The sequence below is a fragment of the Rhyacophila brunnea genome, unplaced genomic scaffold (genome assembly GCF_057557595.1).
Source record: "Rhyacophila brunnea isolate RB1 unplaced genomic scaffold, BYU_Rbru_1.0 scaffold_6, whole genome shotgun sequence".
Lineage (NCBI taxonomy): Eukaryota > Metazoa > Arthropoda > Insecta > Trichoptera > Rhyacophilidae > Rhyacophila > Rhyacophila brunnea.
This window is the reverse complement of record NW_028233276.1, coordinates 10,576,671-10,595,598: the sequence shown is the minus strand read 5'-3', so window position 1 is coordinate 10,595,598 and position 18,928 is coordinate 10,576,671. Positions and strand designations below refer to the sequence as shown.

General features: G+C 34.4%; 1 protein-coding gene and 1 long non-coding RNA gene across 2 annotated transcripts; both read right to left on the bottom strand.

Moving 5' to 3' along the window:
* Window positions 1-202: 202 nt before the first annotated feature.
* Window positions 203-14,510, bottom strand: Lac (septate junction protein lachesin). Its single transcript, XM_085956672.1, has 10 exons — window positions 14,424-14,510; window positions 8,729-8,847; window positions 7,974-8,096; window positions 7,250-7,406; window positions 6,938-7,037; window positions 4,846-5,002; window positions 4,633-4,739; window positions 3,974-4,113; window positions 2,303-2,444; window positions 203-1,078 (listed from the first exon to the last, which is right to left on the bottom strand). Exons 1-10 carry the CDS (start codon window positions 14,476-14,478, stop codon window positions 1,057-1,059), a joined length of 1,122 nt encoding a protein of 373 aa, XP_085812798.1. The 5' UTR covers window positions 14,479-14,510; the 3' UTR covers window positions 203-1,056.
* Window positions 14,511-17,063: 2,553 nt separating this feature from the next.
* On the bottom strand, window positions 17,064-18,908 carry LOC147065194 (uncharacterized). The gene is made up of 3 exons (XR_015071775.1): window positions 18,687-18,908; window positions 18,225-18,450; window positions 17,064-17,920 (listed from the first exon to the last, which is right to left on the bottom strand). It is a non-coding gene; the product is annotated as an uncharacterized LOC147065194 (long non-coding RNA).
* Window positions 18,909-18,928: the final 20 nt, after the last annotated feature.

Sequence of the window (18,928 nt, the reverse complement as noted above, 5' to 3'; positions counted from 1 at the left end):
ATGAAGACTACGACAGCCATCAGCAGAAAAAGCTATTTATTATCTTTTATAATATCAACCATCGAGAGACACTATACGGCTACACACCGATAACTCAATGAAACTAAAATGTATAGAGCTACCTTTGCTGACAGAAAATGTTTCAAGATCAGCGGCACACATTCATTAAAATAGGCTTTGTACATGACTTCAAACTCATTTTGACTTTATAAATAGTTCCGCATAAATCAGATTGATTATATTCATTAAACAGATGGTCTCACTTCTCGAATATCACAACTGACAATGGGAATACTCAATAATAAATTCATTTACCATTCCACTGCACTGTTCACTGAGGCAGCTCTATTTTCTTTTGTGCATATGGAATATAGGTACTTTTGAATCACCTGTTTGCATTTGTGCACACAATAAACTACATAATATTAGAATACAATATCATATTTCAGAGACAACCTTTAGCTTAAATTATTACATTACACGTACATACCTTAGAGGCGAAGGAAAAGAATTCGTTAATAATCACTTTTGACATCTTCACAATGTCAGTACATAATATTACTCTTCATTCTGCTTCCTATAAAGGAGCATTTACCTGTGGCAATGAGTTTATCATGTCAGGTATTGTAAGTTTCAATAGAATACAAGAAAAGTTGAAAAGACTCTGGTAGAGAAATGTATTTGGTATGTCAGAGTAAATAAGATGCTAGATGAAATTACTTGTATTAGCAACTTACAACTGATACTGGTATAGGTACCGACTCTCCTCTTGACTCGACTCAATAAACTGGTGAGATTTGTGATGTTCGAGATTAAACTCTACATGAGTGCTCGTTATGAGAATATTGAAAGTTCTGGTCATTTTTTAGTGTAAATGTATGGTTCTATTAGACCGCTGACAGTATCGTCGGTCGCTTTCAACGTAGGCTGAATAGAAATGTGAAAATCATGGAGCAGAGCGCGAAGACAGCCAAATAAAGACGATCGTGACAGGGAGAATGTGCGGAGCCAAAGTAATAATTGTAAACGGCCGGATCCCACTGCAGGCCGGGGAAGTTAATGTCCGGGATTTCGGTTTCTGAATAACACATAAAAAAGATAATATCAATCCCCAACCTCAGACGTCTCAAATACACTCAGTGATTTTTTCACAATGCGTACATATAAAATAAAATGAGTAAGTGCAACTATTCTGTACTGTAAATCCATAGATTAAAACACACATTATTTGTAGTGTTGTGTTTATTTATCAATATGTACTTCAAATCATTCAAAAAATCATGTGTAAAACTTATGAAATGATTCATTACATTACATTTAAAGCGGTCTATAAAAACAGTAAAAAAAGTCCCAGAGGTAACTGTGAATAGAAAGAATAAGCTGTTTCGAGCATTTTAAATTATAAAACCGATATCGTCCTTTTATTTATAAATAAACTCTAATTGAGCGTTACATAATATTTTAGCTAGCTCAGTTTTCGATATACATGGATAATATATCAAAATATTATGTAACATAAGAAAATAAACAAAAAAATCACAAAGCGCTACAAATAAAATGGATAGGTATCATTCCAATGCTGCTATGCTATATAATACAACATTCTACGATGATTATAAAGCCATGCTCTCAGCAAACACAATAATCATCCTAAGGATTGACTCGACATAGATAAATTTCATTAATTAAAAAAAAAACTAAATACTTGCAAATGAGTTTGTCAAAAAGTTGTAATAACAGTGCACGTTTATCCTTCTCTCCTTAGGAATATTTCTTTTTGGTGATTGATATATTACAATAAATTATTTAAATTGATTTACAAACGTATGGCATTATCTTTAATGAATTTATTATCCTTATATTGATTAGTAATTTTATAATAAATATCCAGGAAATCACTTGACAGGATATTTCTTTTTGGTGATTGATATATTACAATAAATTATTTAAATTGATTTACTAACGTATGGCATTATCTTTAATGAATTTATTATCCTTATATTGATTAGTAATTTTATAATAAATATCCAGGAAATCACTTGACAGGATAAACAATTAATTAGTTACACCAAAGATTATTTTCGATCAATCATCCGCAATGAACAATTATTACTTAAAAACCATTACAATGGAGTTCTACCGCATACATTCCAGTTCAATTAATTAATTATTTATATAGTAGTCAAGTTTCCTATTGAACGAAATTATATTATAATATTCCGCAAATTAATTAGAATAGACATACAATTTGGATCTCCTCTATTGAACGGAAGCTCGGTGGTGTGTAAGTTGAATGATTTACCTTTGATCGTGTCGGTTGAGGTGGTACAGCAGGCCGAGCGCGACGAGTCCCAGACAGAGCGTGGAGGTCTTGGGCAAGAGAGAGGCGGACGCGCCATAGCGGGCCTGCCCGCATGCCGGCGGACACACCGGGATGATGGACTCTGTTGTCGCAAGAACAGGACGAGGCGTTCCGCCGATAGGACAGGTTGAGGAATGGATTTCAGGATTGTTCGTCAATTGATATGCGAGGGGTTAAAATCGTATCCGTAATGGAGGATATGACGTAGACAATTTTATTTAATAATCAGAATAAATGTGAGTGTCGGTTTATATGGTGATTAAATACATGCGATGTGAGTTTATTTTATTTTGAAATATTTTTGCGGTAGTTTCAATGTGGAAGAATCAGAATTTCCCCATTAATGTGAGGAATCAGAATTTCAGATAAAAAGTACAGTGAATTACATGTTTTAGGTGATATGTGTTGAAATGATTTGTACAAATAGATGTAAATGAAGAGATGCAATCGGGGAGAGGGTTAAATGGTTATATTATTGTTATGACAGTAAGAGTCGGTCCAAGTGAAGTAGTGCGGACAGAAATCGTTAAGTTGTGAGAATTGTAAGTTTTATACGGATCGAAAGATGAAATGATGAAGGATTCGTTGAGAGGCGAACGAGTGAGAAGTGATTTTGTCGGTGTAAGGAGGTGACGGAGGGAGGAGACAACAAAACAAAACACAAATGAAAAAAATGTCAAACAAAATTGAGATGCAAAGCATTCAATACAAATAAAATCATGTCAAAATAAATGCCACGTCAAGTTTGGTTTCCATTCTTGATTAACCTATAACTTAATTAATTGGAAAATTTATTTTTCAAGTATGTCAAGATGACTACTTCTCACGGTAGACAGGAGGTAAAGGGCGTAATCGCAGTAATCAAACAAGGAAACCATCCACGACAGGCTAGACAGGGATAGATTAAAATACGATAATGATGGATTGATGATCGAGTTCTGAATGAGGTCTACACGTTTACATTCACAGCGGCAGGCCAATCAATAAATTTACACTCTTGAATAGTTTACTTTGAAAATATACTAAAACACTATATTAATAGAAAAAATACATTCAGAATCTTTAAAGTAAGCTACATATTACGACTAGTGTACATATTACGACACCATGAATAATAATTATGAAAAACTAGTAGGATTAAAAATAAATTAACGTTAATTAAATAACCTATACATTGAATGAGCGTATTCAGCAAAAGTGGCAAACATTAAAAAATAAACTGTGTTTTTGATATCCCATGACCGGCTTAATTCGTCATTGATACAGCCCAATTCATATTCTACGGGCATTTTAATTAAAATTCATTCCCAAAAACGGGCATAATGCAATTGAGTCCAACGAGAAAAACTAAAGCTATTCATGCCGGACTGTAATAAACAGCGGGAATCACAGAGCCAAAGCCACCTATAAGATCCATCTATTGCGATACAGTCTAAAGCCATGGCATTTTTTTAATAAATGACCGATAGGACAATTATATCATATAAGCCGGTTTCATTAATCGATCAAAGGTAACGCACATTGAATATGATATAATCAGTCCACGGTTACGAGTTCAGTATATTATCATGTCATAATTCAGAAGCGGATATAAGAGAATGGATTACGAACCAAATAATTCGACTTGCGCCTCATTCTGTCCCAACTTGTTGGCAGCCTTGCAGGTGTACATGCCAAATTGTTTCTTCTCGATTGTGATCACACGGATTGTGGTGTCGGTGTATTCATCGGCGGTAGCAAAGTGAGAAATACTAAAAAAAATGAGGCACAATATAAAATAATAATATTTATAGTCTTACAAAGTATATTACCATCTTTAGAAACGATTAAGGCTGTTCTTTAGTGGCCCTCCAAACAAAGAAAAAACCTAGTACGTACAAGAAATCACGACCATAAATCACGGATTGGAAAAATAATAATCGCCAGACAGTTTTATTCATATTATCATACGTCAATTTATTGATTTAACAAGATAGGCAAGTTCTACGGAAGTACGTGGCGAGGCATCACACGGGACAGAGGCAGATCAGCTCGGCGTGTGAGGCCTTCGTTTCAGCATACATAATAAAATATTGACATATTTTCAAGTAAATTGATGCAATCGTACAGCATGGACGTTGCATCGGGCACAAATGATATAAGTTTTGACAATTGCTACCGTAGATACAGTGTTAAGACTACAGTGTGAGCAAAGAAATAATATAGGATGATGGATGTGCCTTCAGGTGTGTCAAAATCGTAAACTAAAGAGTGAAATGAACAAAGGTTACCCATAATGTTGATTGTTGGAGAGTTGAACTTCGTCCTTCAACCAGACGATGGCTGGCGGAGGATACGCTTCCACGTGGCACTCCAAATCCATATCGTACTGCAAAGCCTGCAATAAAATAAAAGTAATACATGTTTGAATAATTGATCTACACTTACCTTGATTACATTATTTAAGACATCGGTAAATGTTATGAATGGAAGGAATAGAGTACCTGTCCTAGTCGAGGTCTGGGGACACTGATAACAGGGGCGAATTCCACTTCCACGGCGACGTTCCTGCGAGCTCCTTTCCCTACACCGTTTTCAGCCACGCAATAATATGTACCGCGGTCCTCCTTCTTTACTTTGTCAATCTTGAGAACATTTCCTCTGGAAAATTAAAAAAAAAATTTTTTGTTAATTTTAATGTTAACCTTTCTAACGCGGCAACTGACTTTAGTCAGCCTATACGCGCGAGTCATCCGCGCGTCAGCTGACTAAAGTCATTTCGATTTTCGTTTGCCTAGTACTGCTTTCCGCCAGGCGCGAATAATTCGAATATTGATTTAATTTATTCAAAAATCATCCTTCTCTTGACATCTGTCAATGGATAGCCTAAACTTTTGTTCTATCTAATTTAAATAAATATTTTTCGGGAGCGTGTCTTGAATAAAAATATATCAGTCATCGGGCCAATTCAAATTTGCCGCGTATATAGTGTCTTATCGCTTCTTAGTGCATGTGCGCCGAAGACATTTGACTGACGTGTTTGTAACGATACGAGTTTGCGATATAATAAGTTATATTGTTTTTTAGTGATTGAAAAACTATTTGGTGCGTAAACTGTTAAATAGAATATTCGAAAGTTACATTGATCAAAGTGAATTTACAAAATATTTTTACAAAAGGAATGCTTTTGGAGATTGCATTCATTCGCCTATCTGCCAGTATATTATCCGCGAGTTTATAGTTTCGGAAAATAATTTGAACCAGGTGTCATTTAAATATACCTAGAAGTCCGCGATTTAATATGTCTCTTTGTTTATCATTGATTAACATTTTTAAATACTATTTTCTGGTTATAGTATTAGGTGAAACAGACAAAAATTATTTATTTACCCTAGTTATCAGCCATTTATAAAGAAAAGACACGAACACTCAGACGCCCGTTCCCGCATAAATGCGGAAATTGTCGTATTACGCAAACACCAGGTCCCGCGCTACTGAATTTTTATACACTGAGCGGCAAATCATCGTCTGCTGGTGTGAGACAGACACTTGAGAATTATTTTTTTCGTAATACTATTCAAAAGGGTTTGATTCATGACTACTATTTTTTTTATGTAGAATTCTTCTTATATTTATAGTCGAAAATAACTCGAGTTACTTACTATCACGTCATTATAATAAAATAAGAGATTACCTATTCTAGTACCAGGTTATTGAAGTAATATAATAAAAAAAAAACAAATGAACTTGAAAATAAAATTGTGGTGACTATAAAGCATTTAGAAGTGCAAAAAGTGTTTGAAATTTAATATTTTACGAATTGTAATAGGTATTCGAAAAATAAACCATTTTGTTATATAAACTATTCGTCATTCGATTCCATTCAGTTCGGGGTCAATGGTAGGTACAAACCAGGCACTGGTGGTAAGTACATCACTCTCAAATAGCCAGTAGTTCTCAAGGATGATTTATTTATACTTGGCCTGCAGTGCTGCAATGTGTATGCGAGTTCAAACAAAAGTTACACAGTTTGAGATGTCCTGGATGCTATAAAAATGAGTTATTTATGACTGATATTTTTTCAACACACAACAAAAATGCTCATAAAAGTCATAAACCATATTATTATTCATTATGTGTATGACATATTTGTCGAAATGGTAGCCGGTAGACTATAAGAATACTGAACTGTTCTTACACTTGTTAATCTGTCATCGACGCATTAGTCCAGCACCATTTCGTAAGTGTCATGGCGCCGCTCGAGTAAGCTGGCATTTTTTCAATGAAGAAGTCTTGTTCGTGATTTCTTATCAGATTTAGGCGACGAATGTTTATTTTTAGAGTCACATAAAATATTAGGTTCTGTCATAATCATTTTTGAACTTGACTCCGATTTTTTACTACTCTATTTGTGTATGTTTGACTGACATTTATTACGATTTATTGATGCTTGAAATCACAACGCGCACTGTTGTACTAAGTCGGGATTCGTAACGCTTAGAAAGGGTTAATGAAAATTGATGAAAACAGTGTGTATATTGACTTGTTTTCTAATTATATTTTAATATCACTATCAGTGAGCAGTTAAAGCCGTACCTGTGAATCGATCCACCGGTGGGCAAGATGGCGTTGTTCTCCCGGCGCCACGATACGCGCGGCGGTGGGAATCCACCGGCATAGCACTCCATCTGAACACCTGCAACATACCAAAACACATTCAATCGACAGCACTATGTTTCAGGATTAGATGAAATATTAAAAAGAGTATATTTTTTCTAGAATATTTTGTTGAAGCTAAAATCGATGAATCAAAATCGGTTTCATCCAGCGGCGGACCTAACCCAGCTGGATCTTTGAAACATTTACCATTCAGACGGATGCTGCGAGCGGCTGAATAAAATAACTCACTCTGTCCCTCTCCCACGACGATAGACCTGGTGGAGTTGTCGGAGATGACGGGGGGTCTTCTCACTTGCAGTTCCACTTCAGCGGCGATCTTGTTGCTGATCGATATCAATACTTGGCACACGTAGTAGCCTGCGTCCGTTTCTTGGATGTCCTTTATCTGGAATAATTAATAAAATAATTTATTTTGATTCATTTAAATGGACGACAGACGGCAGTCGAAAAAACAAATCAAAGAGAATGAAGAAAACAATGTAAATAATGCAGCTGAAACAAATGACTATCAGCTATTTATAATCATTTTCCTCGTGAAACTAATCTAATGTCGATCGATAGGCGTCATAATAATAAGTATGCATAGTGCATCTAATCTTTTTTACCCGTTTTTTTGCAATGTAGCCTCTAGAATGTATCTCCCGTGCAAAAAAAGAATCGGGTGTAGTACCTATTATTTCTTTATTGCTATGGAACAAAATAATCATTAGTTGACATTATTGTTAGATAGCCCACATCTTACAGTAATCCATAAATATTGGTACAAATAAATAGCAATTATAAACAGGTCACAAACTAAATACTTACATATATTGGGAATGTGAAATGCCATAATTTATTAATCACAAGGTGATAATGAGAAGATTAAGATCTGAATTGTCTATCTATATTATGGTAGTCTTTAACGTAGGAAAGAAATTAGTGAATCGATCGGTAGGATGAAGCGACAAACCTGCAGGGTAAACGTGGAGGAGGCCACATCATATCTGAGCGCAAATCTAGAGTCTCGGAGAATGAGAGACGAGCCTGTCGAAATCGGCAATAGCTCTGCCGTACGCGTCTTGTCCATTTTCATCTAAAAAAGTAACAAAAAATCAGTTCACTCGTTATGGCTCAGTAGTTTATTCAAATTTCATTAACCTGATCACTGCCAAAGCCGAGCTAACTCATGTCAGTCATGCGTTCTTGTATACGTGTCATAACTTCTGAATAAACTGTTTGTATATATTATTTTCTAAAGAATATTTATCACTTTAGTGTGAAAATATTCACAATAAATTCGAGAAACATGTTGATTTGGTAAGTTTTCACAAATATTTATCATTCTGTTCCTATTTCATATTATTTCGAGGGATTTATTTTATTCCAAAAATAGCCGGCCTAGTAAAAATTGGCTGGCAGTGAAAAGGTCATGAGTTGCTAGCTGTTGTTAAATCTTATTGATTTACAAATTTATAATAAACATACAATAAACAAACAGGTCATTGTGCCCGAATCATTTTTTTCCAATGCCATTATTGCCAATATGTTAAAAAATATCAAAATTGCAGAAACACAAATTTCTCAGCAATTTTGACAAAATTGTAGCAAGTAATAAATATAAATTTCATGTGCGGTATTGGCCAGAGCGATTCCTAGATGAGTCTCCGGTGCAAATAAACTTATGTTGACTGAGCAGTTTTCACTTTAAGGAAGAGGAAACCTCACCCATAGTACAGGATAATCTTGTGCATACTGCACGGAGCAGTCTAGTTCCACTGTCCCGCCGATATCCTTGATCTGTTCTTGTGTTATGTGGGAAATGGTCGGCGTTCTTTGGCAGACAACTGAAAAATAATAAATACACGAATTCAATCTATGGCTGTGGCAAATAAGATTGTTGTATTGTCATTACATAGTTATTATATCAAATGTCACTGTCCAGTATCATTATTAATCAGAATCACCACAAACAGGAAATAAATTATAATAATAAATTGAGTCAGATATATATACGTGCGTAAATTATTTATAATCGTATGTGGATCATCTTAGTAATCCTACAAAAATTTGTAAACCGATTTTCTTTGTACCTAGAAATAGATGCTATACATTTTTCTCTAACTATTAGATTCAAGCTATGGATCTAAACACGCGACAAATAACATGAATTTTTAATCGAAGACCTGCGACTTCATAACCTGAGACTTTACCACTCGTCTATCGCTTGTGCAATTAATTTCTCATTACAAAGCTAATTTAAAACATAGAATTAATAACGATCACTTTCTCGAGCTCAACTGCTATCTCTCGACTAGGAGGAGGGCAAAGGTAGCAGGTACATACAGTGATAACCCGAGCACCGAAGAATAATACAAAACATATTTGCATTGATAACAACACTTTATTTTACATAGTACATGACCCCGCATAATATATTATATAATGTTTATTTACTATTTGTTAGTTATTCCATGTCATTGCTCTAATATTAGTAAACTTTTTATTTAATTCTGACATATACTATTATCTGATAATGGATAAATTAAAGTTTGACGGAAATATGTGGCAACGAAAGACTAACAACTGAACAACTGCGAAAAGTGCAGACAAAAGATAAAATCAAATTGAAACACATTTATTAATAATATGTATGGAATTTAGTTTAAACCAGTATAATAAAAATCATATCAAATATACATCAAATAAGATTTTTAGTCAATAGATTTAGCTTGTCGTACAATTATTATATTGTCGACTAAATGTCAGCGGAATGAAATGACAACGTATTGTGTGCCAGTAGGTATGCACAGGTCATATTAAAAACTTAAATAGGTACTTCGTTGACCTTCGATGAAACATCTGCGGTTGCATTGATACAATTGATATCAAAACTATTTTGTTAAATATCATTCATACATTCATAATAAATTGTCTCACCCTCAGACAATTGGATAATTTCAATAAAGCAAGAAATGGTCAAAAACAATTCCTTACAAAAAGTATGTTAATATAACCAGTGAAGGCCAATATGCGTTCAAAAGTAAAAATGATAATTTATCTTAATATTATACCGTTTTTATTAAACTAGATACGAAAGCTTCTCTTATAATCCCATAGGAATATCTCTATTATTTATAAATCTCAACTCCTTCATGTATTTCTAACAATAAAATATTCAGTAGATAATAAAATGAAATACTTATATAATTACACTATCCATGAATAGTCAACATAAATTCATTTCAAAAATTAGTAGCTTCACTACAAGTAAAACTGTAAAGTAGGTTTTTCACATTTTTACAATGAAATGAATCAGATCAGGTACCTCAGATCATTATACCTAATTAGTCATCAATTGAAAGTTGTGGTGAATAGTTAACTGACATATTTAAGTGGTCGGTGGTTGGTGTGTCATACTCATATATTATAAAATAGTATTATATTATTATAAACTATTACTATGTCAGTAATTATGTACACATTCATCAGTTCATTTAAAAGAAACAATGAATTTCGAGAAACAGACGCCTCATACCCCAGAGATCTCACTTTGTTTGACTTTTTTAACTCACATCTACATCAATGCCAAAATGAAATGAAGGTTCTTTGATTTCTATAGTTTTAGAATATTGCTGGCAATTTTATAACTAAGTATCTGTACATATTTACATTATTGATTAAATGGCTGTTGACAGTGTCGTTATCACTATTCATTATTAAATGATGCAAATTAGTCGCATAACGTTTTATTGTAATTAATACATGATTGTTATATTTTATCACGAATGTATTTGCAGAAATATGAGCATTTTGTTAAAAACTTTACTGTGATCCGACAAAAATAGTGCAAACTTTTTCAGTCATACTTATTTGTTTTCGTTGAATTAAGAATAGGTACATATTACAGATGGTGTTTGACTAGTTTTTTTAAATTCATTAATCCCTGCCTAACCAAACCATAATAGATAAAAAAATATTCCTCTGTCTATAAAATATACAAAATGATGTATGATTTAAAGGCATAGTTTTAGATATTTTTTATAGACAGAAGAATATTTTTTTATCTATTATGGTTCGGTTTAGGCAGGGCTTAATTGATTTTTAAAAACTAACACAATAATTGTAATATGTTTTCATAATTCAACGATAATAATAAATAAAATAAATCAATAACATAACAAAACTATTATGGTTTAGTTTAGGCTGAGTTTAATGGATGTTTAAAACTAACCAACAGGATCTTAACAGCCTACCTCCACCCTTCGCTACTGTATGGTACAAATAATATTGATGTTAATAATTGATAGACAATATTGTAATTTATTCTTGAATGACAATAGACGGGAACAGAAGTGATGTTTACCAACTAACATGACTCACATCACAGAACAAAAATAGTGAGTGGGTATTATAAACATCTCATTTTTTCACACCATACAACTAAATGATGTTCTTTCTTCTTGTTTGTACAGTGATGGTATATCAATTGAATGATAAGTAGGATATTCTTTGGGGTGCATTCAATATGATTTGATTGAAGCAATCGTCATGAGGGTGTGATCTTTTGTGACAACTCCAATTGAAATACTATCAATGGATATAAAATAGAGCTGGGATTCCCAACTGGTATAGCAACGATTGGTAAGTGTACCGCAAAACACTGGTGGGTACTGTAAAATTTAAGCGCCTACTCGACGTAAATCAAATCCGTTAAAGCCCAAAAGTAATTGTGAGGATTTAAAAAACTTTTGACAGAAAATTAAGTACTGGTCATTCGAGCATCAGTCCAAAAAAAAAATTGTTCTCTTAAACAAGCAGAAGTGTCTCATATTTAACGATATTTATTTATTTATTTGAAAAAGACACGTTGAGTACATAACAAATTATTAATTGTGGACGTTCACAACATGACATTTAGAATAAAAATTACAAGTAATTCAGTTCGGAAAATCAGAAAAAACAAAGTGGAGGAAAAAAAGAAAGCAAAAATAGTTTTATACAAAAGAAATAAAATTTAAAAAAACAGCAATGATTCAAAAAGTACAAATTAAACAATAAAATAGAATTTAAAAAACAGAATATATAATGGTTCGCTATTATATATATATTCATGGATATAATCATAATAAAGTAGATATATTCATAAGATATATTCATGGCGCCCTACGAGAACAAGCCTCACATTGCATTTCATTTATTTAGTGTATAAATTAGCTGTAAGAAATGTAACAAAAAATACCTGCTCAGACTGCCCAGTTCCGAGAAGGCAGATTTTTGTTTTTTTTTTATGATAAATGGATGTTAGCCAATTTGCTCGACCTATTAGCTCCATACTCTGGGTCCGAGCACACATTGAAAAATATGTGAAATTGACAGAGCCGGGATGTGAAATACTTACAGATATCATGTATATTTACGAGTTTGAAAAAAGTGATGGTATTCTTCAGTTTCAGTGTGCAGGGGTTATTTTGCAATTTAAAAAGTGTGCCACGACAGGAAAAAGATTGGGGAAAAAATAGGGCTTTTAATGACATTGAATTTATTGACCAAGGATATATTGATATTTTCCCCTCCATACTTCAAAATGGTATGTAATATGATCACCACATACCTAATATTAACAACACATTTGTCTGTCATTAGTGTTGGTGTTACAAAAGCGATCTACGCGCTGCAGGTCTGGCATGGCGGGAGGCCCAAGAGTTGGCGATGGATCGAGGGAAGTGGCGCGAACTTATGCTTGCCCTATGCCCCAATGCTGTATCGTGACAGGGTGAAAGAAGAAGTGTTGGGAATACACATTGCAATAAGTGTTCAAATGGCAACAGGTTGGATTACCACTCGCTGAGTGGGTGTTCTCTAAAATAGGGATCAGTAAACTGTGTTTACAGCCACGCGAGTATTGAAAATTAATATAAAACCACTATATTTACAAAACTTGACAAAATACCGCCTCCATTAATGTTTCCTATAGTATCAGGATATGATTTGAGTTACCCCATCTCCACCTGTCATGTATATGCAGCCGCAATTTATGCACATCCGCCTATCATGACACTATGAACGTGTAAAAATGAAAAGATTTCAGTACCAAACTTAATTGTCCTGAAATGAAGCTGCATGGGACTGACGTAGCAACCATGCACCTTGGTGCTTAAAGAAAGAATTCAGAAAATAATAAAAAATCTTGACTTGGGTGTGTACTCTGTACTAGTGTACTTACTGAAACTCTACCGAAACAGATGTGTCGGAAATTTAAAATAATGAATCTAAGGAGGGATTGGAATTATTCTGTCCTCGATATGAGCCTCCAAGTCACCTATTGCAGGATAGGTATTTTAAGCCTGGGGGTTTCTTTTCTTTTGTGAAGATTTCTGATATTCATGAATTCTCCTTATCGCCTGAAATCTTGAGGTGCCAATTTCAGAACCAACACGTTTTTAGATATTTTGATTTCCATTTAAAACCCAAGGTATATTTGAAGCTAACTTAATTTGAGAAACGACTGCTGGCCTTTCTCTGAAACTCCAATAAGTGAGATGGAGTATGCAGACTATCACTTCATGACTGGTTGGTGATGCGCAGTTATGTAGTAAATAAAGCAGGCAAAAATATACCAATGATATATGTATATTCATTCAAATCATAGCAAAGTACACCCATATAGAATTTAACTAAGTATACAAATAATACAAAGGATACTTGATGTTAATATTGTTTTTTAATTAGGTAACTACAATAGGCTCCGGCAAATAAGGATGAAATCACAAAATTAATTTAAAAAAAAATGGAAGACCTTTCAGTCTTGTAAAGGAAACAGATTATTACCTGTGTACAAAGTATAAAGGGCATTATTCTACAGACAAAAACATGTCGCGTGCTTATCCAGGTGTGAAACTACGTCCCAGTCTAGGTACAGAAATTACCCTACAGTATGTAGTATACGTCTATAATAAATAAAACTACGGCTAATAAAATAACAATTAAAATTGACTGAAAAAAACGTGAAATATTTTATGCGGAAAGAATTAGAAGATACTATAAAAAAAATCTGATATTATGGGTTGTTGTGGCATCTGAATGGCGTAGGTTAGGTGCAGGACAGGTGAAACAGGTAAAAAACCAATATTTTCGCATTATAACAATAAACAACGAAAGATAACGACATTTAAATACAGTAATATGTGCAAAATGATGATATTCGGTACGTTTTCGCAATAAACAGGTAATTACACACAAATGGGTGTGACACCTTTCGGATGATTTCATACAAAACATGTAAGTAAACAAATTGAAATTAGTAAAGCGTCAGTAAAATAATATACGTAATAAGTGAGCATTATCTATGAAAAACACAATGGTAATATTATGGTTATCATATAAATAGATATTGTTATTATTTTAAGTACTTGTGACTCACCATAATTGAATAAAATGCTAAATATTACAACACTAACGATCTGCACAACCGCCATTTTTGGTGTAAAATTAAAACTGTTCTGTTCAATGTTACTATTGTGATAAAAGTGTGGACTCGTTTGAAAACATTTTCTGAGTTGCTAACGTGACATTATTTTCCCCTGATAAAATTATAGTAAAACGCGTGAAACAAAAAAATAAATTAACGCTTCCATTCCGTGACGTCCCTTTGGTGTAGGCCAGTCATGCGTTGCAAAAGGGTGGTGCATTATATGCGGCGGTGAATGAAGGAACGAATACAAATATTCAAATACAAATATATAGAATACAAAAATGTCATGTTTTAGAGGACATTGTACATATAGCACTACAATGCCCTAAATATGAACTTCACAGAGTACAGCTGCGAATTGCGGATATCTATGAGAATGTCGACGAATTAGGGTGTCCTGGCAGTGGGTAAGATGGAAGAGCTAGGCAAAATTGTAAAGTTATTTAACAGAGTCAGACACAGGAGGAGATCGACGGATCCCCTTCTAGAAGAGAAGAGGCGATATGACAGCGAGTCGCAGTCAAAGCCTCGGTAAAATCACAAAAAAAATATATACGAATATTATAACTTTTGAAGTAGTGGCGGTTTCCTTAATAAAGTAGACCATGCGGTCGCTTTATTAGAAAATATCGACATATTAGTTTTAAAAGAAATCGAACATCAAAAAAATCCTAACATAACTACCTACTTACTGTTGTATTGTAATACAAATAGTTATGGTGCTTTAGCGCAACATTTTCAGATGGATGCTTCCAAACCTGTCAGCGCCACAGACCTCCGCGTACCTAAACCCATTACTGTTTGAGAATAGGTTTCGCGAAAATTCTCTTATTCTAAGTAAACAGGTGTGTATATGCCAATTTAAAGATTTTTGGTGTAGGTATAATAATTATTATGTCCGTAGGTACCTAGGTATAATAGTCGAAAATAAATAATGCAATAGGTACGAATAAGTAGGTGTCTAACGAGTTTGCAGACAATTTGAAACGAAATCCTCTTGATTCAAGGGTTTTATAATATGTAAGTACATATAGTAGAATCTCACTAGATATTTCAGCATTCCATAAAACTTGGTGGTACTGAAATTCTGAACTAGGAACTAAATTGAAAATAATATTTCAGTAGAGGTAGGTACCTATGTAAACTATGTAGACTATGAAAAGGCGTTTGATTCCATCAAAAAATTCTCAATTATAGACGCCCTTAGCAACCAGGGAATTTCCAGACGCTACATAAATATATTGAACAGTATATACAGTGATGCCACAGCATGCGTGAAACTCCACAAACGGTCGTGTAAATTCCCCATTAACAAAGGTGTCCGGCAAGGTGATACCATTTCACCTAAACTATTCACCGCTACTCTTGAGGACTTATTTAGGAAACTTGATTGGGAGGAAAAAGGTGTTCCAATTAACGGAGAGCACCTCAGTCACCTGCGCTTTGCAGATGATATTGTTATACTCTCACAAGACCCGAATACCTCCAAGGTAGAATGCAAGAACTCGCGGATGTCAGTCAAACGGTCGGTCTAAAGATAAATGTCTCAAAGACAAAAGTGATGAGGAACTGTTTTTCGGACCCTGCGATTATCTGTATTTCTGGCACCCAACTCGAGCAAGTCAGCAGCTACATCTATCTCGGACAGCAGGTGTCCATAGACGGAAGCATGCACGATGAAATTGCTCGAAGAGCAAAGCTGGGATGGAGTGCTTTCGGATGTCTGAATAGTATCTTCAAGAGTGACCTACCATTATGTCTTAAGCGTAGGGTGTTCAACCAATGTGTGCTACCCGTGCTCACGTATGGCTGCGAGACGTGGACCCTCAACACGAGAGATATCCAAAAGTTAAGAGTCACACAGCGAGGCATGGAGAGGTGCATGTTGGGCATCACGCGAAAGGACCGTAAGAGAAACGAATGGGTTAGGAAGCAGACAAGAGTACGCGATGTAATAGACGTTGCCAAACAGCTGAAATGGAGATGGGCGGGGCACATTGCTCGCCGAAAGGACGGCCGCTGGACAAATGCCATCATCCAATGGTACCCAAGGGGTGCGAAACGGCCACAGGGTCGCCCTAAAAGCCGCTGGATTGACGAACTGGTAAAGTTCGGCGGAAATACGTGGCAGCGAACGACACAGGACCGAAAGAGTTGGAGAAAGCTTGGGGAGGCCTTCATACAGCAGTGGATTGACCCCGGCTAATGATGATGAGGTACCTATGTATTAAGTTGAAAAGTACATTATTATTGTACATAATACCTAGGTTAATATTTAGTACAATAATTTATGAGAAATTGAGTAGGTATTTAGTTTGAGTAGTCATTGAAATTCTAATATGAAGGAAAATGGCCATTGGCAATAGCAAAAGTATTTAACCTCTTGAGACCCGAGATAGAACCAGTCATGAGAAAAAATATTTGTGCATTTTACAGTTCCATAAATATTATTAAGATCACAAAAAAAAATTAAAATATTTTTTTTACTATATATTAACTAAAATCCACTACGTGCACGTGTGTGCATCTCAGGTCACAATAGAGTACAATATTGGATACAGTACAAACAATGAAATGAAACAAAAACAATGTGATATCCATATAATGATACAATTTTATTAGAAAAATAATACAATAATCATAATAATATAATGGTGATTGGAAAATTATATTTATTTAGATTAAAAATATAGTACATTAACGGTCAAAACCCTAAAATACTACACATTAATTAGCGCACTTCAGGGAATAGGTTTAGGGACAACCATTCTTTGCTGTAGAAGTAGATCTGTGTTTACTCAGTGTGTTATTGAAGCTAATGGTGAAGAGTTTCTTGGATGACCTTGTATCGATGATGATACTGATGGCTAAGTGACTTTCATACCAAATCGTAGGGTTTGTAAGTCTGATTTTCCATGACTATGAAGTATTCAAATCACAGTGAATATTTTCTTTCCTATAAGTTTGCATGTACAATGAGCAAACAATTTCATGTCCATGTCCAACAAGTCCATGTCCACAGTGGTCAAAGATCCTCACAGTTTACATGCTTGATGTCCTGTGAAGGCAAACACACCACTGTGAAGATTAATGCGGCTCATCGACTTGTAATCAGTATTTTACAACAGCTGACTGAGTGATGCATACATATCGTTCTTCGTCTTCTTTGAATCATAACACGTATTGGCCTGAAATAACGAATCGGTGAGGTTGAAGCTGGTAAAAAAGTCATATGTGTAGACGTACAAGGGGAGTTGTTGGGAAGCCAAAGTAACATCACAGCGTTGCATTGAGATTGTATCGTATCTTCATCAGATAGGTAGGATTCACTTCCCCACATGGAGAATAATTTATAGAGCAATTGGAGTCCAGCACCCAATAAACCATGTATGGCCATGAACTGAACTCTTCAGCTCAGCATCATTCGTCTTATTAGGCTCAGCGTACTGAAACAATAGAAAATACAATACTATGAATTAATCGATACATTTATTCCTATTTATTAAGTATTCAACACCAGGAATATAAATACTAATGGCCAATAGTATTAATCACTAGGTATATTAAGTATATTAATTATTCTGTCCATCGAATCCTCAATATGGAGATCACAAAGCCCTTTCATCACAAACTGTATCAATTTAATTGGTACTTAATTGATTTTTTAGCAGTGCATGCACTTGCCTAATAAAATGATAAGTTTGATATTTATGACTAAATGATAAAGTAATATAATATGAGCATTGATACCTTATGGTTTCATAAGCCAGGATAGGATCCTGGATTGTGATTTTGAAGGATGTATCTCAGCCTCTAGCAGTGAGTAAAGTTCACTGGTTCTCCAGAATAAAGTCATCATCTGGGCCCAGGAGATGAATGTGAACATCATTGCTGTCGTCAGGGTTATATCCTCCACCAACTTCGACATCATTATCATTCAAAATATCACCAATATGCTGGCTATTCAAGGATTCGTCTAAATGTAAACAAAAAACATAACCTCAATAAATCAGATATACTAATGTCAAAATATATCACTCTAGACCTGAGTTACTCATGTGTGTACCGAATTTTGAAACTATGATATAATATTTTACAAAATTGTAAAGATAATTTAAAGTATACGGAATATTACTATGATTCATTGTGAAACTAAATACATCATTGGTTTTTAATATAAATAAATATTAATATTTAATTAAAAGCACTTACTTGTCAGAGTTGACTTTTTAGCCGCCATTTTTGTCTTGTGCAAATATCCATAACTTCAAAGTCAAAATAACAATTTATTTTAAAACTACATAGGCTAGTGTTTTGCTCTAGTGGTAGAAAAATATACTATCTATACCACTGTAGTCAAATGCGGTTCAAGTATCCATTCAAATCATTACTAAAAAATATTTAAATAACGTCCACATATGTGTACCTCAGGACGCAAGAGGATAAGTATAGGG

Coding starts and splice junctions, on each gene's coding strand:
- Lac (XM_085956672.1), bottom strand. CDS start 14,478: ATGGCGGTTGTGCAGATCGTTAGTGTTGTAATATTTAGCATTTTATTC. Junction 7,407..7,973: donor CCTCCACGTTTACCCTGCAG/GTTTGTCGCTTC, acceptor TAATTATTCCAG/ATAAAGGACATCCAAGAAAC. Junction 4,740..4,845: donor CCAGACCTCGACTAGGACAG/GTACTCTATTCC, acceptor ATTTTATTGCAG/GCTTTGCAGTACGATATGGA.